The 27,180-nt window shown below is 41.3% G+C and overlaps 1 protein-coding gene across 5 annotated transcripts in view; it reads right to left on the bottom strand.

The window, feature by feature from the left end:
- dgkza (diacylglycerol kinase, zeta a) overlaps nucleotides 1-27,180 on the bottom strand; it is a 473,329-nt gene that overhangs the window by 249,171 nt on the left and 196,978 nt on the right. For 3 of the 5 annotated variants that reach the window (XM_059975477.1, XM_059975475.1, XM_059975476.1), the window contains exons 2-3: nucleotides 23,454-24,492; nucleotides 7,744-7,852 (exon numbers count right to left, since the gene is read on the bottom strand). In XM_059975477.1, coding sequence (XP_059831460.1) covers nucleotides 7,744-7,852; nucleotides 23,454-24,373 — 1,029 coding nt within the window. In that variant the 5' untranslated portion in view covers nucleotides 24,374-24,492. The remainder of the gene's footprint in view (nucleotides 1-7,743; nucleotides 7,853-23,453; nucleotides 24,493-27,180) is intronic. The other 2 variants (XM_059975478.1, XM_059975480.1) reach the window with 1 other exon arrangement.

Raw genomic sequence — 27,180 nt, 5'->3', positions numbered from 1 at the left:
ATGTCTCCTCTCATCCTCCTTCTCTCCAAAGAGTAAAGCCCTAGCTCCCTTAATCTCTGATCATAATCCATACCCTCTAAACCAGGCAGCATCCTGGTAAATCTCTTCTGTACCCTTTCCAGTGCTTCCACATCCTTCCTGTACTGAGGCGACCAGAACTGGTCACAGTACTCTAAGTGTGGCCTAACTGGAGTTTTATAGAGCTGCATCATTACATCGCGTCTCTTAAACTCTATCCCTTGATTTATGAAAGCTAACACCCCATAAGCTTTCTTAGCTACCCTATCTACCTGTGAGGCAACTTTCAGGGATCTGTGGACATGTACCCCCAGATCCCTCTGCTCCTCCACACTACCAAGTATCCTGCCAGTTACTTTGGAGTTTGTCTTTCCAAAGTGTACCACCTCACACTTCTCCAGGTTGAACTCCATCTGCCACTTCTCAGCCCACTTCTGCATCCTATCAATGTCTCTCTGCAATCTTCGACAATCCTCTACACTATCTACAACACCATCAACCTTTGTGTCATCTGCAAAATTGCCAACCCACCCTTCTACCTCCACATCCAGGTCATTAATAAAAATCACAAAAAGTAGAGGTCCCAGAATAGATCCTTGTGGGACACCACTAGTCACAACCCTCCAATCTGAATGTACTCCCTCCACCACGACCCTCTGCCTTCTGCAGGCAAGCCAATTCTGAATCCACCTGGCCAAACATCCCTGGATCCCAAGCCTTCTGACTTTTTGAATAAACCTACCATGTGGAACCTTGTCAAATGCCTTATTAAAATCCATGCAGATCTCATCCACTGCACTACTCTCATCTATATGCCTGGTCACCTCCTCAAAGAACTCTGTCAGGCTAGTTAGGTACGATCTGCCCTTCACAAAGCCATGCTGACTATCCCTGATCAGACCATGATTCTCTAAATGCCCACAGATCCTATCTCTAAGACTCTTTTCCAACAGCTTTCCCATCACAGACTTAAGGCTCACTGATCTATAATTACTTGGACTATCCCTACTACCTTTTTTGAACAAAGGGACAACATTTGCCTCCCTCCAATCCTCCAGTACCATTCCTGTGGACAACGAGGACATAAAGATCCTAGCCAGAGGTTCAGCAATCTCTTCCCTCGCCTTGTGGAGCAGCCTGGGGAATATTCTATCAGGCCCCGGGGACTTATCCGTCCTAATGCATTTTAACAACTCCAACACCTCCTCTACCTTAATATCAACATGCTCCAGAACATCAACCTCACTCATGTTATCCTCACCGTCATCAAGTTCCCTCTCAGTAGTGAATACCGAAGAGAAGTATTCATTGAGGACTTTGCTCACTTCCACAGCCTCCAGGCACATCTTCCCACTTTTATCTCTAATCGGTCCTACCTTCACTCCTGTCATACTTTTGTTCTTCACATAATTGAAGAATACCTTGGGGTTTTCCTTTACCCTACTTGCCAAGGCCTTCTCATGCCCCCTTCTTGCTCTTCTCAGTCCCTTCTTAAGCTCCTTTCTTGCTACCCTATATTCCTCAATAGACCCATCTGATCCTTGCTTCCTAAACCTCACGTATGCTGCCTTCTTTCATTTGACTAGATTTTCCACTTCACTTGTCACCCATGGTTCCTTCACCCTACCATTCTTTATCTTCCTCACTGGGTCAAACTTATCCCTAACATCCTGCAAGAGATCCTTAAACATCGACCACATGTCCATAGTACATTTCCCTGCAAAAACATCATCCCAATTCACACCCGCAAGTTCTAGCCTTATAGCCTCATAATCTGCCCTTCCCCAATTCTCTGATTCTATCCTTTTCCATGATAATGCTAAAGCAGTGATCACTGTCCCCCAGATGCTCACCCATTGACATCTGTGACCTGACCCGGTTCGTTACCTAATACTAGATCTAATATGGCATTCCCCCTAGTCGGCCTGTCAACATACTGTTACAGGAATCCATCCTGGACACACTTAACAAACTCTGCCCCATCTAAACCCTTGGAACTAATCAAGTGCCAATCAATATTAGGGAAGTTAAAGTCACCCATGTTAACAACCCTGTTATTTTTGTACCTTTCCAAAATCTGCCTCCAAATCTGCTCCTCGGTATCTCTGCTGCTACCAGGGGGCCTATAGAGTACCCCCAGTAGAGTAACTGCTCCCTTCCTGTTCCTGACTTCCATCCATACTGACTCAAAAGAGGATCCTGCTACACTACCCACCCTTCTCTGGACTATGACCACAGTAATGAACACCAGGCAACTGTCTCCAGAACCATCTCAGATCTCATCACATCAGGCGGTCTCCTCTCCACAACCCCAGATTACCCTAGATCTATGACTAAGCAGGTCCAGTGTTTCTGTTTGCTCATATCAGCTGGACACCATCCACTCTGCCCTTGTTCAGTGCCCACCTACATCCGACACACCTCTCCTGCCCTCTGCCATTCTGTTAGATTCCAATTTCCTGGCCTGGCCCCCACGGGCTCATCTGCTCCAACTGACTCTTAAAAATAATTGTACTTACTGTAATTTCATCAAGGCCTTGAGCCACAAGTTCCAGATATCAACCACTATGTTAAAAAAAAATCTAAAATCCATGAGATACAGATTTTGGCCATTTGGCCCATCAAGTCTGTACTGTCATTTGATCATAGCTGATTTATTTTCCCTCTCTACCCCATTCTCCTGCCTTCTCTCCGTAACCCTTAATACCATTCCTAATCAAGATCTGATAAACCTTCACTTTAAATATACGCAATGATTTGGTCTCCAGATCTGTCAATTGCAATGAATTTCACAGATTCACCACCCACTTGCTAAAGAAATTCCTCCTCAGCTCTGTCCTAAGGGACATCCCTCTATTCTGAAGCTGTGCTTATTGACTCTCCCAGTACTGGGAGAATCCTCTCTGTGTCCACTATTGAGGCCTTTCAATATCTGGTAGGTACCAGTGATATCCCCCTCATTCTTCTGAACTCCAGAAAATACAGGCCCAGAGTCATCAAACACTCCTCATACGTTAACACTTTTGTTAACTCTATAGTCTCTTGCTTTTGATAGCCTTATCCCAGGATAAAGATTTTGACTACCTCTGCTTCTTGTCATTGAATGCTCCTCTGTTAGTCACCCCCTCAGTCTCTTTACTTCCAGGTAAAACAAACCCTGCCTATCGAATCGCTCCCCATAACTCAAGCTCTCAAATCCAAGCAACATCCTCTCGTATCCCTTCTGCATTCTGTCCAGCACGACCACATCCTTCTTGTGTGTCGATCAGAATAACTCACATTACTTCGTTTGGCCAACCCAACGGCCAGAGATACCCAGAGATACAGATTTGCAAACCTCTAAAAAGGCTCAAAATAAACTTCTCCTCAATTGACCTAGAAACCTTTTCCCATTACAGAGCTTGGAAAAGCATATCCAGTTCAGGAGTCCGACATCAGAGAAAACAGTTCAAATGTCAAGAACTTTATAAATCTCTGGTTAGGCCACGTCTGGTGTGTTGTGTGCTGTTGAGGCTTTGGAGAGGAGGTTCACTAGGATGCTGCCTGGTTTAGAGGGCATGTGCTATCATTAAGAGGCTGTACAAACTTGGGTCGTTTTCTTTGGAATGGAGGAGGGGGCTGACGGGAGATCTGATGGAGCTTTATAAGATTATGAGAGACAGAGACAGAGTGGGCAGAGAGAATTTGTTTCCCAGGGTAGAAATGCTTAATACCAGAGGGCATGTATGGAAGGTGAGTGGGGTTAGGTTCAAAGGGGATGTGAGGGGCAAGTTTCCTACTCAGAGAGTGGTGGACACCTGGAATGCCCTGCCTGGAATGGTGGTAGAGGCAAATACATTGGAGTCTCTTAAGCGACATGTGGATAGACACGTGAAAGAGAGGAAGTTGGAGGGGTATGGACATGGTGTGGGTAGGAGGGTTTATTTTTTATAAATTTACTGTTTAGCTGATTCGGTACAACGTTGTGGGCTGTTCCTGTGCTGTACTGTTCCATGTTCTAAAACAGATCATACAACCATATAGTACAGCAACAGACCCTTCGGCCCATCACACCTGTGCCAACCATCACACCAATTTTAACTAATTTGACCTCCATGCACATAGTCGGTATCCTTTCATTCTTAACCTGGTCATGTGTCCATGTTAATGCCCCTTAAACAAGGCTCTAAGCATTTGCCACAGCCACCTCCCTGGCACCAAGGTCCGGACACATATCACAATGCAGCCTAGCCAACTGTGTGCAACCAGGAATGTGACAGTGGGGATGCTGGCCCAGGAGAGGTCACTGACATCGGACCACTCCTATCTTCGGTGGATTTGAAGATATTTGCACTGATACCAGTGGTGGTATTTTTCCAGTTCCCTGAGGTGCCTGCTACAAGTAGTCCAGGTCTGGAAAGAATATAGCAGGGCAAGGATCACTATTGCCCTACACACAATATTTGTGCTAGGTGTGAGATTTTCAAACACTACCTTCCCCCCCCCCCCACCCCTTTTCCTGAAAGCAAACCAAAGCACTCTCTCTGAATGAAGGCTGCGGTGCACTCTATGGTCAATCTCTAACATGGCCGAAAGGTGGTCCCATCATATAGGAGGTGGTTCAGGTTTTCCAGTGTGTTTTTGTTCACTGTTTCAGCAATTTCGCAGGCCAAGTCAGTGAGATGCCAGACAAGGCGCTCGATGGTAGCAAGGTTCACTTTGTGACGTCAGTATTCCTAGAGATGTATGCTGGCTCTTGCCTACTTGCTTTGTCGCACTTAGAGCATCAGGGTCAATGCCGAAGCATCCAGGTTTCCAAAGCACAGTGGTGGAATGAACTCAGGTTTGTGGCTAAAGAGATTGTCAACGAAGGTTGACATCTCAGCTCCGGACTTTCACAACGTGGAGTGGAAGTTTCCCATTCATGTTTTGTTTCAACATGGACAGCTGCTGCACACCAATTCTTACATGGGCTTTATAGCACGAGGTTTGCTTCAATGGCAGACACACCCGAGGTGACTCCGCTGCTTGGGACTTGTGCTCCCAGCCTAATGGGCATAGGTACAGGTGGTGCCCAGCTCGTACCCACACACACAAACACCCCCATCATTCTGGTTCCTCAGACCTTTCTTACTACTAACAGAATCCTGCTGCACAGTGGGCTCCATTCCCATTTATTGTTTTTTTTTTGGTTCCAGACAGACACCCAATCTCACTCCCAGTTCCGAGATCTGGCTACTCATAACTGGCAATCTCTGCAGTCCAGACTCATTTAACTGACTAATTACAGGCTCCCCAGCTGCTGTGATGGGATTGAAATACCACTCTGTTAAAGCGCCCCAGATCCCCGGAAGCTAATCCAATATTCTAGGCAACAGGATGCAACAGACCAAGTTACTTGTTTGTCAACATCTGCAAAATTAATTTAATATTGTATGCATGTGGTAGATTAATGTGTTAACTTTAGTTGTCCTCTCAGAAAAATAAATTTGCCTCATTTCTGATCAGATTTATCCAAGGTGAAGCAGAAGAAGTAACAGAAAATTATGCAGTATAAGCAAGATCACCCACAGGGAGTACTCAGGACAGGATCAGGGCATACATTAGAGCCAACGATGCCACTTTAAAGTGATGGGATTGTTATAAATGCAAGAAATGCAACAGTTAACTTGTGTACAACAAGCTCCTACAAACGATAACATGAATTGATAAATAATAGACACAAGAGGTACTGTAGGAGGTGGAAATCTAGAGCAGTTCACAATGTACAGGAGGAGCTCAGCAGGTCGGGCAGCGTGTAAGGATGGGAATGAACAGTCGATGTTTCGGGCAGGTACAGCGCTTGTTTCGCATGCAAGGATAAGTGGGGAGGGACAAGTGGATAAAGGAATCGTGGAGGGAATGATCCCTGTGGAAAGTGGAGGGGGGGCAGAGAGGGAAGGATGTGCCTGGTGGTGGGATCCCGTTGGAGAATTATGTAATTGATATAAAACTACCACCCACAATTATATTAATAAATAATGTTATCTTACTGTCATTAGTTACGAAGCAGACGCTGCCCTGACAACCTGGATAACTCTCCTGTTTTTTTTGATCAAGAAGTAATGGCATAAAATTTTTCATCTCCCTCAGTCACAAAGGTTTGACTTTATATCTTAACCTTAAGTTGAGACCTCCAATAGATCCACTTGAAGTCAATCTCATCTAGGAGGTAAGGCTTGAACTTACAAAAGTTGGACTCAAATACAAAAATACCAACAGATAATCTCCCACTGAAAAGGGGATCCTGTAGCTGAATTCCACACTGGTTCCCAACAATTTCCTTCCATCTTGACTCTGGTGGTTACAATGTTCACTCTGGATACCATTCCTAGTTCATCACACAGACTTATACCGCAGGATCTGAGTCCTCAGATTGGAGGTTAAAATTAATTTTCTGCCATCTCTGAAAGACAAATGTAAAAATGGATGCTGGACAATAAAATACAGTGGATTCTGGTTAATTGGGCCTTCAGTTAATCATGGCAGCTGCTTATTTGGAACAATTCTTAAAGCACAAATGCTAATCAAGAAAATTGTTGGGATCCTCTTTGTTTATTTGGGACACTATGCTGCTTAATTGATGCAAGAGGCTTTTGCTGAACAGTTTCTAACAAGTGTCAATCATGTGCACTTGTATGGACGTTAGACTTTCCACTGTGCTTAGAGAAAACAGTTTTTAAATATTGTCAGTATTGTGTGCTTGTGTTAAAAAAGCGATGAGTCTTGTCACTGACTATTGGCGAAAAATAATCAGCAAGTCAAGGCAGAACTGTTTCACTCACTGCGGCTTCAAGCACTCAGGTTTGGAGATGCCAGAAAGCGCCGGGAGTGAAAACGAACCGATTTCACTACTTCATCAAGTTAGGAACTATAAAGAATATGAAAGAATCAACAATCATCTTGAATGTTGCAATGAAAATGAAGGTTTGAAAGATACATCATTGAAAGTATTGTGTGAAGACAGTCCATTACCAGCACTTGGTGTCTGCACTGATTTTGTTCATTGTGTACGCTGCATGAATTCCTCCATCAATAATGATTAGGAACTAATACACTGTTTTATGGTACTATAGAGTTCTAATTGTTCTGAATTCCATTTATATACATAATTTGTCCTTCAGGTTTGACGGTTTTTAATACTTTTTTAACTATTGCCATGAAACTTCATCTAACTGGGACAGCTGCTGAAATGGGCTAAAAACTACTGGTCCGGATACGTCCCATATTAACCAGAATCCAATGTATAGTATTTATTTATTTCTATATAAATAATGCATATATATTTTTTCATTGTAATTTATAGTTTATGTCATGTATTACACTGTACTGCTGCCACAAAGCAACAAATTTCACAACCTATACCAGTGATATTAAACCTGGGTTTGGTACAAGCAGGAATACCATATTATTACCACTCAATTGAAGGTATGTGGTTTAATGGGATTGCTTATAATGTCAGCCAGCTATTACAGTGGGAGTACATACAATAGGAGGAGGAGCTGACACAGTATGATGTAAAACTTCTGGAACAATGTGAGTGTCTACATCAGGAGAACTGATGTTCAGTACAGTAAAGCCTTTTCAATGTTTTTATTCAGGAGTGATTTTGGACATACAATGGGGTGAGGATGCTGTAAAGTAACTATTACACAAAGAGACTGAATGAGGGAAAACCTTTATCTGTTAAAATGACAATGTACTCACCGTCCAATCTACTGTGCTGCGCACTTCACGGTCAGCGTTGTGCCGAAGGACAGTGCTTGGGTTTGGTTGAGCCACCAGGTGTTGTAATCCTGACTTTGCGATAGCTTTTCTGAAATAAACCAAAAAGCACGGCGTTGTTCTCTACTCTCAATTTTTCATCCACTACTGAAACAATAAAGACCCTTCTTAGAAGGGGATAGCAATAAAATAGGACAGTTTCTTTCCACAACCTCTCATACACAACAATCTGACATGTAATTCTCCTTCACTCAGCAATGATTTTTGATAATCACGAGGAAGTCTACAGATGCTGGAAATTCAGAGCAACACATACAAAATGCTGGAAAAATTCACAAGTCAAGCATCAATGGAAGAGAGTAAATCATTGTCGTTGTGGGACAAACTTTTCTTCAGAACTGATGTTAATAATTTTTTTTTAAATGTTTAATATATTCCTTGTCAGACACTGTTTACAACCCTCTAATTCCTCCCATATCTTGCTTTCATTTAAGAGAATTATAACCTCCAGAAACCATAACATCATAATGTCTACGTTTTACTCCCTTTCTATATCACGTCAAATAAAATAAATCTATTTAAAATGTAAGCCATGGTTACATCCATTTCCAGTTTTCCAGTCTTCAAATTCATTTAAATTACATCCCTAAAATGCCAGTTAGCTCGTCAAAAATGCTCTCCAACATAACCCTAAATGAGTCAAGAATAAAATACGGCAAAAAATTAGTTTATGAAATGCTTCCTCACATAGACAGAGTCCAAAATGTCAAGACCATTGAACAACCCAATTTGTAGGATAGTGACCATGAATATGTGTGAATTTTGGGAAAAAAGCCTCCTTGTGTCACTTTCAAGATTCCAACTTTGAACAGGGGATTGTTGTAACCAAAGACAATGGGTTCTTCAGGAAGAGGTCAAATCTCAAAACTCTAATATTTCAAGACAATTCAACCAGATATCTATAGGAAAACAATAATGTTCTCCAGACAGTGACCTACATCAACAGAAATATCAAAGTTCAAAGTAAGTTATTTTTTTAAAATCAAAAACATAAATGTCTCCATCTACAATCCCGAGATTCAGTTTCTTGCGGGCATTCACAGTAAGTAACAAGAAACACAATAGAATCAACGAAAGGCAGGATGGACAAACCGTCAATGTGCAAAGGAAACAAACTGTGTGCAGCAGTGGGAAGGGCTTTTTACCCACGATGGACTAGGCCACATCCACTGTACTTTGTCTGCTTTTATATCAGTTACAGAGAAAAGTGCAGATAAGGTGATAGTGTTGTAAGCACAGAAACAAGCTCACCACATCAATGCTGATCAACATGAGCATCTACACATTAATTTCATATCCCTCTGTACCTTGCTCAAGTCCAGATGCCACTTAAACAACCTTGCTGCTCCTGCCTCACTACCTCCTCTGGCAGCTCATTCCAGACTTCAAAGGCTGAGTGAAATATTTGCTCCTCATTTCCCATATAGTCCTCCTATCTGTCACCTCTGCTTTCTAGCTTTAGACACCCCTGTCATGGGAAATGGTCTTTGGCTCACTACCTTACCCATGTCTCTCATATAGGTTTACATCCCTCCATCACCTCACCTTTTAGCCTTCTCTTCTCAATGAAAAAGGCACAATCTCCCCAAAACATTTAAGTCCTCTAATCCACACAACATCCTTTGAATCTTTTGTGCCATCTTGTTTAATCACATCTTCCCTGCAACAAGGAAACCGGAACTCCATCCGTGGCCTAACTGACATGTTTTGTAAAAATATGACATTCCAGCTCTTAAACTCAACGCCTCTGTTGATAAAAGCAAGCAAATGCATGTCTTCTTTGCTAATCTCGCTACGTGTTATCAATTTCAGAGCACCGTGTGTTTGTATTCTTTGTTCAATAACACCCCAAGCCACTACCACTCACTGTACATGTCCTGCCCTGGTTTAACCTCCCAATGTGTATCAAATTTCACAAATACCATCAATTCTGATGCCATTTGGAGACTTACCAATCATTCCACCTATATTCCCATCCCAGTAATTAATATGCAATATAAACAATAGAGGACACATCTCTGATTCCTGCAGCACCCCGCTGGTCACGTCTCCAGTCTGATAAACAAATCTCCATTACTACCTTCTGTCTCCTCCCACCGTCAATTTTGTAACTAGTTGGCCAGCTCACCTTGAATTCTATGTGTTCTAACTTTCCAGACCAGCTTAGCATGTGGGACCTTGTCAAAACCTTGCTAAAGTCCATGTAGGAAATATCTACCACTCTGCCCTTGTCCATCCTCTTGGTCTTCTCTTCAAACAAAACTCAACTGGCACCAATGCATGACGAAGGGCAGAATGCCATTCACCCCTAGTTTACCGTGAGCGCACACTGCCCAAAGCATTCAGATTCAATAAGATGGTGCCAAACTCAAAGCATGAAAATGTTGAGAACAGATCTGGACTGAGATCTCCAAAAAGAACTGACCATCAAACAAGGAACCTTTGGAGTTACAGAACAGTAAATCTGACGAGGAGGAAACAAATTGAAAACAAGTGCAGTGATTGCCATGGCAAGAAGCCCAAGACAAGCATCATTCTGCTATCAACATTAATTGCTCCAATGAATAAGCAGCAAGTACACAATTTAAAATGATGGGAAATAACTTGAAGTTTTCTGTAAACTTTATTTTTTATTTTATTTGGAGATACACTACCGTAACAGACCCTTCTGGCCCAATTACACCTGTGTGACCAATTAACTTATTCACCGTCTTTGGAATGTGAGAGGAAGCCAAATCACACAGCGGAAAGCCACGTGGTCACAGGGAGAATGTACGCACTCTGTACAGACAGTGATGAGCTTGAAACTGGGGTCACTGGCGCTGTTATAGCATCACCCCAACTGCTGTGCACCACGTTGCCCCAAAGAAAACCTTTACACACCGATGAACAAAAGCAACTCAGATAATTCACAAGAGCAAAATCTATCAAGCAGCAACAATACCTACATACGAGAGGTATTGCAGCAAAAACATTGTACAAATCGAAGGAGGAACTGTCAAATTTCACATGAATCTAAATGAAAAAATTATTATAGCTCTGATAGTAAAACTGTCATTTTCAATGTCACCATCTTATTTAAAAGCACACAGCTTGTCATAACAATGCACACTAATCAGATTGGATTTTGAAAACACTCCAGCTTACTATGTGTGTGAACACCTGCACCTACTGGTGGCTGCATTATTGAATTGCTTGAACTTAACACACTAATTAAATGAAATAATTAGTTTACTGAACATCAGCAAAGCTGTGTCTTGGTTTTAATTAGTCCAGGCACCAGGTATCCAATTGATGTTTTCAATCAGATTTGATCTTTGAGCAGAGGACTGGTTTAAAGTTGGCATTGGTGAAGCACAACAACGACTTGCTGGCAGCGAACAAAGTTATAAATTACTGTATTAATCACACTTTCTTCTCAGATACGATCACTGCAAACAATAGCCTGCAACTTCCTGTTTGGAGTGAGCTTTTGAACTGCCCATAGGACCTGGCAGTTTTGCAGTGTGAACTGAAGTCTCGAAGGTACAGGACGTCCATCAGGACGAGAATGGGAATGGAAATTAAACTGTTTGGCCATCAGGTAGTTCTGCTTTTGGCAGACGGAGCATAGGTGCAGTCCAAAGTCTATATCTTCACTTATACTCCCATCCCCACATCTCCCACCTACATCTACACTCATGAAATCGTGGCACTTTATAAACAAGCTCATTAAATGCTCTGCGGGGAATTTTATGTTTCAACAGGAGAGCTTTCGCCTGCTGTTCCCCCAACAGTAGGTACTTCAGAAGCAATTATCTCCACAGAGTCTAAGTCATTTCAAACTTGCGTACAATTTGCATGGTGGGTCTTGCTGAATGACCTTCACAGAAGCTCAAGGAAGCTTACCTAACACACAAATAACATGACATTTGTGCTGGAGGTTTCGATTGGGCTTGTATTCAATAAATAAACTGCATATGAATTTCTTAATACATTTCAAGAGGGCACAAGCTTAAAACTACTGGCGTGAGCATCAGGAAGTAAAGATCCAAGGTTCCAAAGGCTGACTACAGCTTATTTTGGGAACATCATGACATCTGATCTTGATGGCTCAAGGGAGCAAATGTTCAGTACACCATGACTCAAATACACACTGCTTACGTCTTGCATTCTCTTAACACATATAATGCGATCTTCCCCAACATCCCCAGTACAGTCCATATTCCCCCTCAGCAACCCCTACCACAGAGCATTCTGTGATCCCATTACCCCAAAAGCACAGCTTACTTTCCTCACATCAGTCTATTCTCACGTGATGCAAGACTCCATACGAGAAATGGTGAATAATATGTTCACTTCACTCCCATGGCATAAAGTGATCTAAATAAATAAATACACTCCACCTCACCCCTCCAACATAATTTTAATCACCATGAAATGGGAACCCATGGGTTGGATGTCTGCAGTTGCCAAATACACTAGCTTTATACTAGAGTTCTGTGGCCAATATATAAGGTCGCCAGATTTAATCCTCCCATCCATCACCATCATGCTATCTGAAGGTCTTTCCATTATTTGCAAATCTTTTTACTGAGCGGATTCAAATGAATGGGACAGGCCCAGACTCAGCTGAGAAGTGAGGATTGAAGAGTAACTTAAGGGAACTCCCCAGATTCAACCAGAAACTAACAACAGTGCAGGAAGTCAGATGCACGTGCACCAAACCGCCAGTGCAGCCCTAACATCTGCGTTGAAGTGCATGGCTTGAAGATATGAAGTTATCTGTATGTGCACTGCAGCTAATCTGCTGTTCTCTATGAACCAAGTACCTGTATTCTAATGAGGCAGTAGAAGGATCCTTTGAGAGGACTGTGAGTTTTGTAAGCAATATTTGTTATACTTTCAGCAGCTTTAGACCCCATATGCAAGGAAAGATGTGCTAGTATTACAGAAGATCCAGAAGAGATTTACAAGAATGATCTCAGAAAGGCTTAACCTATGAGGAGAATTTGTTGGCTTTGGGCCAGTCCTTGCTGAAGTTTAGGAGAATAAGGTAGGTTCTCACTGAAACTGACCAAAACATTCAAAGGCCTAGATAGAGTGGACATGAAGATGACATTTTTGATAATGGGAGAGTCTAGGACCAGAGGACACAGCCTCAAAATAGGAGGACTTCCCTTTAGAACTGAATTGACGAGGAATTGCTTTAACCAGAGGGTGATGAATCTGTGGAATTCATTGCCTCAGTCAGCTGTGGAGATCAAACCACTGGGTATATTTAAGACGGAAATTGATAGGTTCTTGATTAATAAGGGCATCAAGGGTTGCGAAAGAAAGCAGGAGAATGGTGTTGCGAGAAAAAAAAAATCAAATCAGCCATGATCAAATGATGGAACAGACAGGATGGACCAAATGGCCTAATTCTGCATTTATGTCTTATAGCCTCAAGCCAGGAAAATACTGTGCTATTAACTTATACCGTGTACTGTCTCTGAGATTGGCAAATTAAATGCCAAAGAAAATTTTAATTAAATGATCAGTTCTATTCCTCCTTCCATCAATTCCCTTTTGTAGTATAGGACATTAAAATGTGAATGAGCAGCAATAATTACTCAAAGCTGTCAATGAACAAAACTTGTGATATTTGGCATCTGGTGAAGATCCTTGTGTTTGAAACATTTTTTAAAATTTCTGTGTCATTAAAGACAAAGTTACATTTAATGAAAAGATTCAATATCAAAATCAAATAACTATATATCCATTTTAGCATACATACAATATTGTTTAAAGGAAAATATGTAAGACTATGGAGGAAGTGTAGGGGAACAGGAATTCATTAAATTGCTTTTTCAATAAGCTGACAAGCCCATCTTCCATGATGCATCATTCTAAGAGCTTAAACCCAAATTTCCGAGAATTCCCAGAAAAGACACCAACAGTACACCAGAAGTTTGAGATGTCAGGCGGTGGAAGTGAGTGTAGTAGCTATTTTTAAAGAGAAAGTGCTAGGGAAGCTGAAAGATCTGAACGTAGGTAGGTCACCTGGACCGGATAGGGTAGTAAAGAGAGCTTTTGGTACATTGGCCTTTATAAATCAAAGTATTGAGTATAAGAGTTGGAATGTTATGGTGAAGAATTTGGAGTATTGCGTACAGTTTTGGTCATCAAATTACAGGAAGGATATCGATAAGGTTGAAAGAGTGCAGAGAAGGTTTACAAGGATGTTGCTGGGACTTGAGAAACTGAGTTACAGAGAAAGGTTGAATAGGTTAGTACTTTATTTCCTGAAGCATAGAAGAATGAGGGGAGATTTGATAGAGGTATATAAAATTATGATGGGTATAGATAGAGTGAATGCAAGCAGGCTTTTTCTGGGGCTAAGGGAGAAAAAAACCAGAGGACATGGCTTAAGGGTGAAGGGGGAAAAGTTTAAAGGGAACATTGGGGGTGGCTTCTTCACACAGAGAGTGTGGAATGAGTTGCCAGATGAAGTGGTAAATGTGGGCTCACTTTTAACATTTAAGAAAAACTGGACAGGTACATGGATGAGAGGTGTATGGAGGGATATGGTCAGGTGCAGGTCAGTGGGACTAGGCAGAAAATTAGTTTGGCACAGCCAAGAAGGGCCAAAAGACCGTTTCTGTGCTGTAATGTTCTATGGTTCTATGGTAGAAGTATAGTAAAGAAAAATGCATCTCCTCTCAAAGGCCGGGTTATGACTGCAACAGATCTCCTCACCTCACCTACTACCCCACTCTCCTAGAAGTCCACCTGAAATAATTCAGTAAATGAAACAAAGTGTGGCAAGTTTTGGCTTCCTGAAATATCTTCTGAAGTTGATTTGTCATCACTTTAGTCATGTCCGCGGAGGACAGAGGTGGGTGGGCAGACAGGCCATGGGATTTATTAATATAAAGGAAAGGTGCGATGCGGTAGAACTAGTTAAAAGTAGGGAATGCCGAGTGAGAACACCATTGGATTGACTCTTCATCATGCTGGATGAGAACTCATCAATCTTGCTGCAGGTTTGTAAACTGACAATACACCCCACACAGTGCGGTGTTCTGCAGATTTTAATGGCAGGATGAATAAGCTGTTAAACTCCTGAGGAATCATTCAACACAGAAGGCATAGAAAATGGTATAAACCAAAACGACTTACAGCTGTGGAATAAAATGCACCGGCTGGCATTCACATTTAAACGTGCCTCTGTTCCCCAGTTTCTGTAACATTACCTCACAGCATACCTTCTAACCACATAATAAAGGACACACTGTCACTAACACCTGGACAGTGAAACATTTGATCTTCGCACTTCTGGCATACTGGCTTTACTGTTCACTAGTGAGCAATTATTTTGATAGCATTCAGATTCAAAATTAAAGGATTTCTGATGGACTCAACCCAATGCTCTTGTAACACTGAGGACTAAGGAGACTTTCAGAGGTATCCAATGATGAGAAAAGTTTAATTAGCGGTGGTGGGCAGGAGAATTTTTAGAAAGGGTGTGATCAGTGTTGGTTCATTGGAAAAAAACAGATGAAGCGCTCTTGGATTTACGTTCTAAATATATTGGCACTATGTACCTGTATGTTCTCATTTCTAGGAAGCATTTTTTTCAGCAAAAAGTGCAGAGGTATGGCATTCAGCATTCCAAAATTCTGTTGAATCTAAGTCAGCTAGATCTTATAAACAGTGTTCATTATTTATTGGGCAAGGGTGTCAGAAAGCAAGACAAGAAAATTATTGTGATACACTGATCAGTCAGAAACAATTCGTCCTCAAAAAGATTCCAAAAATTCTAAGTTCTCCAGAAGGAAAAGAAATGATCATCAGGAAGTCCTATCTCAAAGCTAATTAACAGTGCTCATGGAAATTGGGTTCGTCACTGGCTGGAATGGAGGAGCCACAGCACAAGATTGGTTAAAAGCTGCAGAAAGTTGCAAACTTAGCCAACTTCGTCATGGGCACTGGCCTCCCCAGCACTGAGGACAGACACTTCAAAAGGCAATGCCTCCATCATTAGGGACCCCCATCAGCCAGGATATGCCCTCTTCTCATTGCTACCATCAAGGAGGTGGTACAGGAGCCTGAAGACACACAGTCAATGTTTCAGGAACAACTTCTTCCCCTCTGCCATCAGATTTCTGAATGGATAATGAACCCATGAACACTACCTCAATATTTTCTGTGCTCTTTTCGCACTCCTTATTTAATTTAATATAAATTATTTCTTACTGCAATTTATAGTTTTAAAATTATTATGTATTGCAATGTACTACTGTCACAAAACAACAAATTTCTTGACATGTCACTGATATTAAACCTGAATCTGGTATCAAAGTTATGAATGAAGACAAACATCGTTCTTGGTAAATGTCAGCAGCAACATTTACAGAGCACCTTTCCTCCAATTAATACCTCGAGTTTCATGATTTTAAAATGTTCCTAAGAATTCTAATACCCTAACATCTCTGGCAGTAGAGGATTTGGCAATAATGCTGTGAAATACCTTTGAAATGTTATTAAACAAAAGCACAGGACCTGAGCAGAAAGCTTTGGAACAGCACAGATTTACGAGTGTTGAACAATGGAAGTGGGCCATGTGTCCAAAGGAATTGTCAAATTTGTACTAAGGCAACAAACAGAAACTGGCACGAGGGAGGTGTCTTAGTATATTTCATCCAAAGCTTATTTTGGAGTCATACAGAACACCAAAGCTGCAAATATTTGATCGACGTCAAGCACCGTCGATCCTATAGAATCCTGAGTTCATCAGAGTCTCTCATTCAATCATTTGGGCAAAAACTTTAAGGAAGCAACAGAATCTTTCAGATCAAAGCAAAAGAAAATCTACCAGAAATCCGTTCATAATTACTTTAATACTGGCAACCCATGTTATAAAGTTCGAGTATATGGGAAAAAAAGTTTAATAATGAGGGCTGGTTTTTAATAAATTAACAAGCATGACAGAAATCAGCAATTTGATCATAAAAGATTACTTGGAAACAAATCAGTTTGACTTTTAAAAAATAATTCCGATGAAAATAGCATTATATTCATAATATGTGTGCGTGTGTGTGTGTGTGTGTGTGCGCGCGCGCGCATTTAAACTCCTCCTCCTTGCATTGCATCCCACTGAGCATCTACCCCTGTCCTAATAAAATGGTGGGATTAATCAGTCTCCATAAATTCTTTAAAAAGGGTTTTACTTGGCAACAGGAATTTTTTTCCAGCTGCTCTTCCAATCACATGCATTCCATCAGCAATTTCCCAGAACTTTATCTCTGCAATTTCAATGTAGTTTCCATTTTTACATACACCTTGTATCATGCAATCTACAGATGCACAGTACAGAGCATTTTAACAGACTGCATCACTGCTCGGAACTGAAACTGGACTGCAGCAGACAGGAAGGCTCTACAATGAGCAGTCAAATCTACCCAATGCATCACTGGCACCAGCCTACCCACCATCAAGGACATAGATACAGAAAGGCACCGGAGAAGAGCCAGTAATAACATGAACGTTCTACCAGCCTACTCATGGACTGCTCGTCCCACTCCCATCTGGAAGAGGTTATGTAGCATCCACACCAGACTCAAAACAGTTACTTTCCCCAAGAAGTCAAGCTGATCAACTACGCCACCCACTAACCCACTACTCCACACCCCTCACCACCACCACTTTATTATTTCCTTGTCACATTTTGTACAGACACTCCTGTGCCTAATGTCACTTATAGACATACAATCAATGTATACGTTATTTTATGTATTTATATTTATTTATTGTGTTTTATGATGTGTTTGTTATCATTTGTGTTTCTGTTCGTGCTACATCAGAACTAGAGTAACAAATAATTTGTGCTCCTTTACACTTGTCTATGGGAAATGACATTAAACAATCTTAAGTCTTCAATACATCCAGCTGAATACCCTACTGAAAAGTTCAGTAAAGAAGCAATGTGTGGTGGATAAAAGGGAAACAGTGGTTTTTTACGGAAAATAAAAGCTCATGATGTGCAAGATAACATTTGGAGATGGACAATAGATTGACAATCTAGATTGACAGGAACAGAAGACAGGGAGAAATGAAGCTCCTGCTGGTCAAGAAGAAGCAATGAATGGCATGGAACTAAGGCTGAGGCTCAGGTGATTAACTTTCTACCGTTTATAGAAATGACTTACAGGATAGTACAGAAAAAATGATTTCTAAATTGGCTGATGACAGAAAAATAGGAAAGATAGCAAGCTATGAAGAGCACATGAGTTGATAAAGGCAAGTGGACAGTAACCAAACATCTGGTAAATGTGTGGCTTAAATGAGATCTGGCTGTCTTAATGCAGGAAACACAAAAGTTTGACATCGAGATACTGTGAGGAATTATAAAAGTGAGCAGAAATGAGCCATATTTAAGTTTGCTGACAGCACAACAGTTATTGGCCAAATCAAAGATGGGGTTGAATCGGCATATAGAAGGGTGATTGAAAATCTGTTTGAGTGGTGGTATTACAACAACAATGTCTCGCTCAACATCAGCAAACCAAAGAGCTCGTTATTGACTCCCAGAGGAAGAAATCGGAGATCTATGTGGCAGTGTTCATTCAGAGGTGGGGAGGGTCAGAATCCTTACGTTCCTAGGTGTGATCACATCAGAGGGTCTGAGTGTCATTTCAAAGAAAGTACAGCAGTGCCTCTACTTTCTTAGAAGTTTGCGCAGTTTCAACATGCCATCGAAAACTTTGACAAACTTCCATAGATGCACCGTGCAGAGTATCCTGACCGGTTGCATCAAAGTCTGGTACGGAAACACCAGTGCCCAAGAGCAGAACAGCCTATAAAAAGTACTGGATACAGCCCAGCTTATTACATGAAAAGCACTTCCCACCATTGAGCATATCTACAAAGAGCACTGTCACAAGAAAGCAGCATCAATCATCAATGGTCCCCATCATCCAGGCCATGATCTCTTCTCACTGCTACCATCAGGAAAGAGGTACAGCAGCCTTAGGTCCCACACCACCAGGTTCAGGAACAACCATCAGGCTCCTCAACCAGATAGGACAACTTCACTCATCGCAACAGTGAACTGATCACTGAACAAAACTTATTGACACACTTTCAGGGAGTCCACAACTCGTGTATTATTTATCTATTTATTGTATTTGCACAGTTTGTGTTCTTTTGTACATTGGCTGCTTGTTAAGTCTTTGTGTGTAATTGTTTCATTCATCGTGTTGTATTTCTTTGTTCTTCTGTGATGCCTGCAATAAATGAATCTCGGGGAAGTATTTGGTGACATACAATTACTTTGATAATAAATTTACTTTGAACTTTAAGCATTGTTAGTTGCTGGGGAAATGGAATAGAAAAAACAGCAGTTATATAGAGCATTGAAGACCACATCTGATGTGTTGTGCATAGTATTCTTCCATTTATAAGCATGGATGTATTGTAAATGCAGTGGAAGCACTTCAGAGAGATTTTCTGGATGAATACTTGGAATGAACAGATTGCCTTATGAGGAAAGGTTTGTTAGACTAGACTATCTGCTGGGTTTAGAACAGTGGGAGGGGATATTATTGAAACACTAAGGGGTCTTGACAGAGTGGATGTGTAGCGGATTCTTCCTCTTAGGAGAGAAACAAGAGATTACTGAAACATGAGATGGAGTGATTTTTTTTACCTCGCTCAAAAACTTCCTCAAAAGGGTTACAAAAACAGAATCTGCAAATATTTTTAGAAGAGACCAAACAAATATTTGATAAGGGAATGAAAGGTTACACAGTAGACAGCAATATGGAGTTGAAGTTACAATTGAATTATTAACTATCAGGGAGGTTTTGAAGGGCAAAGTAGCCTATTCTTGATCCTAATTCAGATGTAGTTTCAGTGTAAGCTGAATGACATGATATTTCTTTATATATTAAATGAGAAACAGATGCAAGTGTAGAAAGAAGGCTTCTTGTACCTGCTCCACAATACAGTAAGATCATGGCTGATCTTTTACTTCACAACTATTTTCCTGCACCAATTCTCCAAGTCTCAATTCCTTTAATACTGAATAATCTATTGATCACATGTGTTTAGTATACTGAGCAACTGAGCCTCCATGGTCCTCTGGGGTAGAAATTATTCACTGCCCTGGTTGAAGAAAGTTTGGCTCATCTCAGTCCTGGATGGCCAAACCCTTATCCTGAGACAGTGAATCTTGAAATCTAGACCTTAGATAGTGTAATCATCATCCGTGCATCTACCCTCTCAAGCATGGGCCAATTCTCATATAGAACAAAAATATCAACCCAGAAGTCAATTGCTACATTCCTTATATCAGACCAACTACATATCTTCTTAACTGCTTCATGTGCCTGCACGTGAACTTCTAGTGATTCTTGTGCAAGGGCTCCCAACTCCCCCTGAATGCCAACAACTTTCAACGGGTAAAACAGTCCTACCAAAACAGATACTCTTACTTTTCCATATTTCTTCCATCCCCATCTGTTACTTACTCAGCATGATTATCTTTCTGAAGTCTCTCCCCATCAAAATCTCAACTATCAGCAAACATGGACTTTATTACACCCAATCACCTTATTGATATAGACTGTGAGTAACTGCGATCCCAGAATTAATCCCTCAGCACCCCCTTACCTACTGCCTTCCAATATGAAAATGACCCATTTAGTTCAATGTTTTCTGTCCATTAATTATCCCTCAATTACATATCTCCTACCATTGCAGGATCTATAATTTTGTTTAAGAGCCTTATATGGTATCTTATTAAAACTTATTTGGAAGTCCAAATACATCACACCATCTATTGCCCCGATCAATTCTACTAACTACAGACTCAAAAAAACTACACGGCAGATCTGTCAACAGCATTCTCCCTTTCTGAACATCGTGTTGACTTTGTCAAATCCTTTTATTATTTTCTAAATGTCTTGTTACCACTTTCTTAATAACAGATTGCTACATTTTCCATCTGACAGAAGACAAGCTGCCTGACCCAATTTCCTGCTTTCCCTTTCCTAATATAATGAGATTGCATTTGCTACATTCCAGTCCATGGAAATGAGTCCAGAATCTTTGGAATTTTGGAAAATGATAGCCAGTGCATCCGCCATCTCCTGCAAAATTCTAGAACGAAGAGGTTCTGAGGATTTATCAACCCTTCTTCACATTTCAATCTTATTAATCTCCCTGGTTAATTAATGCCAAATTTCTTCAGCTCCTCACTCACACTACTACTTTGGGACAGCTTTGCATCTTCTTTGTTGAAGACAGGCACAAACTATTTATTATTGCCCAACATAATCTCTCCTGTCTCAGTAAGGAACCCTAAATAACTTGAACTATTGATTTCTACATAGTTACAAAAAAATTTTACATCTTTTTACTAGAAATGTCCCATATTCTACTTTCAATGTTTTGGTCCACATTATTGGCAATTTTTAGCAAAATTACAATCTTTTTCTTTAAGCTAATACTACTTTATCTTCTCTTCTGATGTGTTTTTTCCCCCCTTTAAAAGGGTATATATATATATATATAGCTCCTGCAAACTATGCATTCATTCTTCACTTTTAGCTGTTACTTATAAACTATTATAACTTTTAATGTAGTTTCACAGTCTGTCACTATCAACTCATGACTTTAAAGATTATACAATTCAGATCCTATAAAATCCGACCTTGGCGCCTCACTGTGGCGTAGGAGTGACACTGGCCGAACATCAGAGAAGTACGGCGGAGATTCGTTCTCTGGTAGGTCTAACCTAGCCGTGAAGGTGATGTTCTATCGGTATACCTCTAGACTAGATCTAGTAGTAGGATCGTGGCTAGCTAAGTCAAGGAGGTAAACATGCCTTTGCTACTTTGCAGGTTATGCCTCTTCAGGTAAAGGCTGCACCCAACGAGGACGCCGGCTGCAGGGTGTCTGATGGTGTCCGAGGCAGATGAATCCAAAAGGGTCAATGGTACAGCCACCTTGGTGGCATGTGGAGGAACCAGAGTGCTGGTCAACGGATGGCATCACTAGACTAGCTCGGTGTCACTGCCAGGCAGCTTCCTTATCCGCTCAGTCTGTTACACTCCTGTGTAACACTTAGCAACAGATTTGGAAACCCAGAGAGACTGTATGGTGGGGGCATGACACTGTCTGTCTTACTACTGTGCAAGGTGTGTTGGAGTAGAGTTTCTGGATGGTACATGCCTGCAGAGACTAAACTCTCAGCACAGTCACCATCGAAATCGGTGGACAGCCAAAGAGGAGAAGAATTCAGATTTCACATTTTGGCTTAATCTACATAAAAGCTAAAGTGTTAAGTTCCATTTTATATGAATGTTCAGTTTTTCTTTAGAACCCACAATGCAAATGTCATCAATTAACCCTCTCATTGCTCGATTTTAAATCTAAAATAGCCCTTTTAACATAGAAAGCATCCATTTCAAATGACAAAACGTTAGAAATATTTAAAAGTTAATATAATTTAAACAGATAAATCTATTGAAAATACAAAAAAACTGAATTAAAATATAAATATACTTTAAACCACCAACCTATTTTCCCTTTGATTAACTCAATTTAGATGAAGTGGTCCATGTTAAGAGTCTAAATACAACCCGTATCCAGCCCGTCAACTCAGAAATGCCTCTGATCACATCATCACATCATCAACAGGTGTGATGAACCACATTTATGCACACACCTTGTAGATCTCAACAGATCCCCAGCTAACTGGCTGCATTTTCTAGCCCAGTGGAAGAAAGGAAATTAATTTAGGACAATGTGGATTTATGAACTTCTGCAGTCTATTGTTTTGGGAGATAACAATGAGTTTAAAACAATGATTATAGTATTTGGTTTAGTCATCCTTCCAGCTGCAGATTATGCAACGTCACTAAAGTTCTTTCAAATGAAGAGGAAATCTGTGTATAATTCATCATTATTTAATATAAGTTCGCCCACTAAAACAAAGTAAGTGTACTCTGCTGACAAGGGTCAGCCACTGGGAAATTGGTTTATTATTGTCACATGCACTGAGATGCAGTGGGAAACTTTGCCATCCACACTTATCACATTGTTTAAAAGTACACAGGATAATTGAGGAAGAGGAAGTACACGAATATTTCAATGAGGCAAATACCCTTCTACAATCTTCTGTAGAACTTACAGAAGTTTGACTGCACATACCACCAGACCAGGACAGCTTTATCCCACTAACCTCTCACTTGTAAATTCGAGATCTCCCAGTCTAACTCGCCATGGGCCTTGCACTTTTTACCTTCACTGTAATGTGTAACAGTACATTCTGCCTTGCTTTCTTTTCATTATCTTGGGGTAATGATCTGTTCGGGTGGCATGGGAAGCAAAAGCTTTTTGCTGTATGCCAGTACATGTGAAAATGATCAGCTGATGTCCCTGAACTAACCCGTACTCTGCAAGAGTTCATCAAACATCAGGAAAAATGGCATCATCTGCAGAAACAGCCAAACCTCGCAGCACACCAGGTCAGTTGACCAGGGGTACAAGAAGCTGGAGTTCACCCTTCCACTAAGAGGTGGTTTAGACCCTGAATAACAACAAGGTAATGCCTCTTCCTCCTTAAAACCCTCCCCCACTGAGAATAACTGAGGAATACATACGACAGGAAGTTGCTCCATGCTGTGGGGTGCTTAGCTGGGTATTTCCTGTGCATCAAGCTAAGCGAGTTTCTGCGAACGCCATGCCTCCAGCGTGGTGGAAGGTAAGTGCAAGAGGCCCTCCTGACATTCAGCGAGGGCCGTCTACTCCCCATTCGGGGACCGTGTGGTGCAGCAGATTTGCAGGCTGCTGCTTGTACCCGGTAAGCACTTGAACGCCGGCGCTGACTCAAAATCCTGTAGCCACCGCATAACCCAGGAACGTCTGACTCTGTGGAAAGGGCTTGAGAAGAGTTCCGTCTCAAACAGCGAGGAGCTCTGATGAAAGGTTTGCTGTAGACTGGCCTGTAATACAAAGCTGAGGGTTGGAATACCTCTGAAACTTTAGAAAGGGTGCAACTGCCCATCTTCTTGTCCAATTGCTCCAGCTCACTCCAGCTACTACCCGTGGAAGAAGACTGAAAGGCATCTGACTCTCCTGACGAGCTCTTGTTGTCTTTGTGGTCAAGGCTGATGGCCATCCCTGAAGCACGTGCCTCACTGTCCCCATCGGCCTCACCCTCTTCCTCCTCGGTCATCTGAATCAAGCTGGCCAGCAGCATGGAGGGCCCAAGCAGGTGGGTGTCGATAGTCCGCAACTTGCCGTCGCGCTTTTTCTTGACCGCGTACCTGGGGTTGAGGGGAAGGGTTGTGGTGCTGGATCTTCGGCGCCCTCTGCTGCCTTTGGCATGCATCTGCATGCTGGACCTGCGTCTCTGCATCAGCATCGCCGAGGGCATCCCAGCACTTGAACGGCGCCTCACTTTACTGCCAGGCACTGCTCCACTCGAGCGCCTACCTGTCCGCCTGCAACTGCTCGGCAACCTGAAACCAGCTGCGGTGGCTTTTGACTTCTTGAAATGTCTTCTGAAGAATGTCTCCATGTCTTTATTTTTTGTCTAGGGAGGCGGAAAGCTGGTGGACAGATAGGAAGTTGGACTTTCAGGGTTTTTTTTAAATAATGAAAGATGTTGCCCAGTAGAATTCATTCAGGGACTGATAGCTGTTAAAAGGTAGAGAATGTGGAGTAAGAACAGTATTGGATAGAGCTTCCTCCATAGAACACATTGGACAAGAGATCAACAATACGGACAATACACCTCATGCTGTGTAGTCCACCGCATGGCAGCAGATTATTTTAGTGAGACAAGACAGAGCAGTTACGCCTCCAAGGAAGCTCAGAAATGGAATACCCAAAAAAGCTCATAGCAGTGGAATAATATGCACTGGCTGACATTCACAATCAAACAAATTTTCAGTTCCTCATTTCCTACAATATTACCTCCGGGCTTTCTTTATAACCACTTGATGAATGCTGGTCAAACACAGAGCTGATAACCAATGACACACGCTTTTCCCTGATTGCTTCGGGCACAGTGACTTCACCGTGCATTGGAGTCTAACCATTTCACCAAGTGAGATCACTTAGCTTATTTAATGTATTCACTTTTGCAAATTACTTACGTTTAAACTTTGTAGTATAATAATGGATTTGTAAGGTAGTCAGGTTCACATTTATTTTATTAACCCAACAGAACCCTGAAGAAGAAATGGCCTTGTACATTGTGTGAATGTAGAGCAAAGCAAGTTACGGGACCTTTTGATTGAGCTGATAAATATTGAGAGTTTAATTATCAATAGAACTAGTGAAGAGATTATCTGTGCATATATCAGTTAATTGTAAGAAATAGTCTTGGTGCCCTTTGAGTATTTAATTTCTAACAATACAGCAATGGAATGAGTTTTCAGTATGTACTTATTTTTTTGGATAGCAGGTATGTAAAATTCTCCCTCCCAAAAACACACTAGATGCTGAGTCAACTATATTTAGAGACCTAGAATGACAGCATTTTATTAAGAATATCAGTGGATAACTCTGTTCCTAATGTGCTGAAATTTGTGAGTTCACAAGGCACTAAAAGAATTGTCAACCCTGAAGCTAACAACATGTTAAATATAAAGTGAAGCTAAAGAGCACTCTTGGTAAATGTCTGTGGTATTCTACATGGCTTTTGCCCAGAGCTGGATACCCACCAATATCCTGACTTTAGATTGCTCCAATGGAGGCTCAAGATCTGACCACCCGAAAAATAGGTCAAGCAGTTCTCATATGTTAGCTCACAAGTAGTTCACCTCTAAGTACCAGCAGTAACAACCCAAAATATGGCATTTTGTGTGAGAAAACCACGATGGATTACATTACTGCCCATGCTTCACTACATAACATTAATTACTGTTTTATCAGTACACCTGCATTCACCTACTAAAAATTGGAGAATGCTAGTCCATGGCAGAAAACACAATCTGGATATATTATGTTAACTAGATTCTTCATTTTTATTTATATTTTTGATTTCTTTACACACATGCATAGACAGAAAGATACAAATTAATTTTCTGTGCAATTGTATGCAGCAAGAAAAAGTCGGTGAACCCTTTGCAATTACCTAGTTTTCTGCATTAAATACTCATAAAACGTGGTCTGATCTTCATCTCAGTCACAACAACACACAATCTGCCTGAACTAATAACAATTGTACTTCTGGTCAATACTGAGTACATCATTTAAACAATCACATTCTAGGTTCAAGAAAGTATGGGAACCTTTGGGGTAAAGCTATTTAGAGTCAGGTGCTCCGATCAATGGGATGAGATTGGAGATGTGGGTTGTAGAGCTGCCCTGCCCTATAAAAACAGACATCCAGTTAGGTTACCGACAGAGCCTGCTCTTCTCAAGAAAGATCTGTCTATGTGCACCAGGCCTCGATCAAAACAACTTTCAGAGGACTTTAGAAGAAGAATCGTAGAGATGCAAGGAGCTGGAATAGGCCACAAAAGCATTTCCAAAGACCTGAGTGTCCACCAGTCCACAGTCAGAGAAATTGTCTACAAATGGAGGAAATTCATTATTGTTGCTACTTGCCCTAAGATGGGCATCCTGCAAAGATCACTCCAACAGAACAATGTGCAATATTGAAGGAGGTGAAAAAGAACCCAAGGGTAACAGCAGAAGACATGTAGAAATTTCTAGAGCTTGCTAAAGTCTCCGTTCATGTGTCTGCCATAAGAAAAACACTGAACAAGAATGGTGTTCACGGAAGAACACCATGAAGGAAACCACTGGATGTTCCACAATGTTTCTGGGATAATGTTCTGTGGACAGATGAGAAAAAAGTTGAACATTTTAGCAGGAATGCACTCCACTAAGTTTGGAGGAAACACCAAATCCTCATCCCATCTGTGATGCGTGGTAGAAGGAGCATCATGGTTTGGGGCTGCTTTACTGCCTCAGGGCCTGGACAGCTTGCAATCGTTGAAGGAACAATAAATTCAAAATTGTATCTAGACATTTTACAGGAGGATGTGAGGTCTGTCCCTTGAAGCTTAATAGAAGTCGGATGATGCAACAAGACACAACAGGAACAGAATGGTTTAAAAAGGAAAAAATAATTGTGCTTTGGAATGGCCAAGACAGGGTCCAGACATTAACCCTGTTGAGATTCTATGGCATAACTTGAAGAGGGCTGATCATGCAAGTTATCCCAGAAATGCTGATAAACTGAGACAGTTTTGTTAGGAGTTTTTTCCTTGCCGTTGTGAAAGTCTGATCAGCAGCTGCAGGAAGCGTTTGGTGGGGATTATTGCTGCTAAAGGAGGTTCTACAAGAAAGGATCCAGTGCTTACTTGTTAT

This window comes from Hypanus sabinus, chromosome 7 (assembly GCF_030144855.1).
Source record: "Hypanus sabinus isolate sHypSab1 chromosome 7, sHypSab1.hap1, whole genome shotgun sequence".
Classification (NCBI taxonomy): domain Eukaryota; kingdom Metazoa; phylum Chordata; class Chondrichthyes; order Myliobatiformes; family Dasyatidae; genus Hypanus; species Hypanus sabinus.
This window is presented reverse-complemented; position numbering and strand designations above follow the sequence as displayed.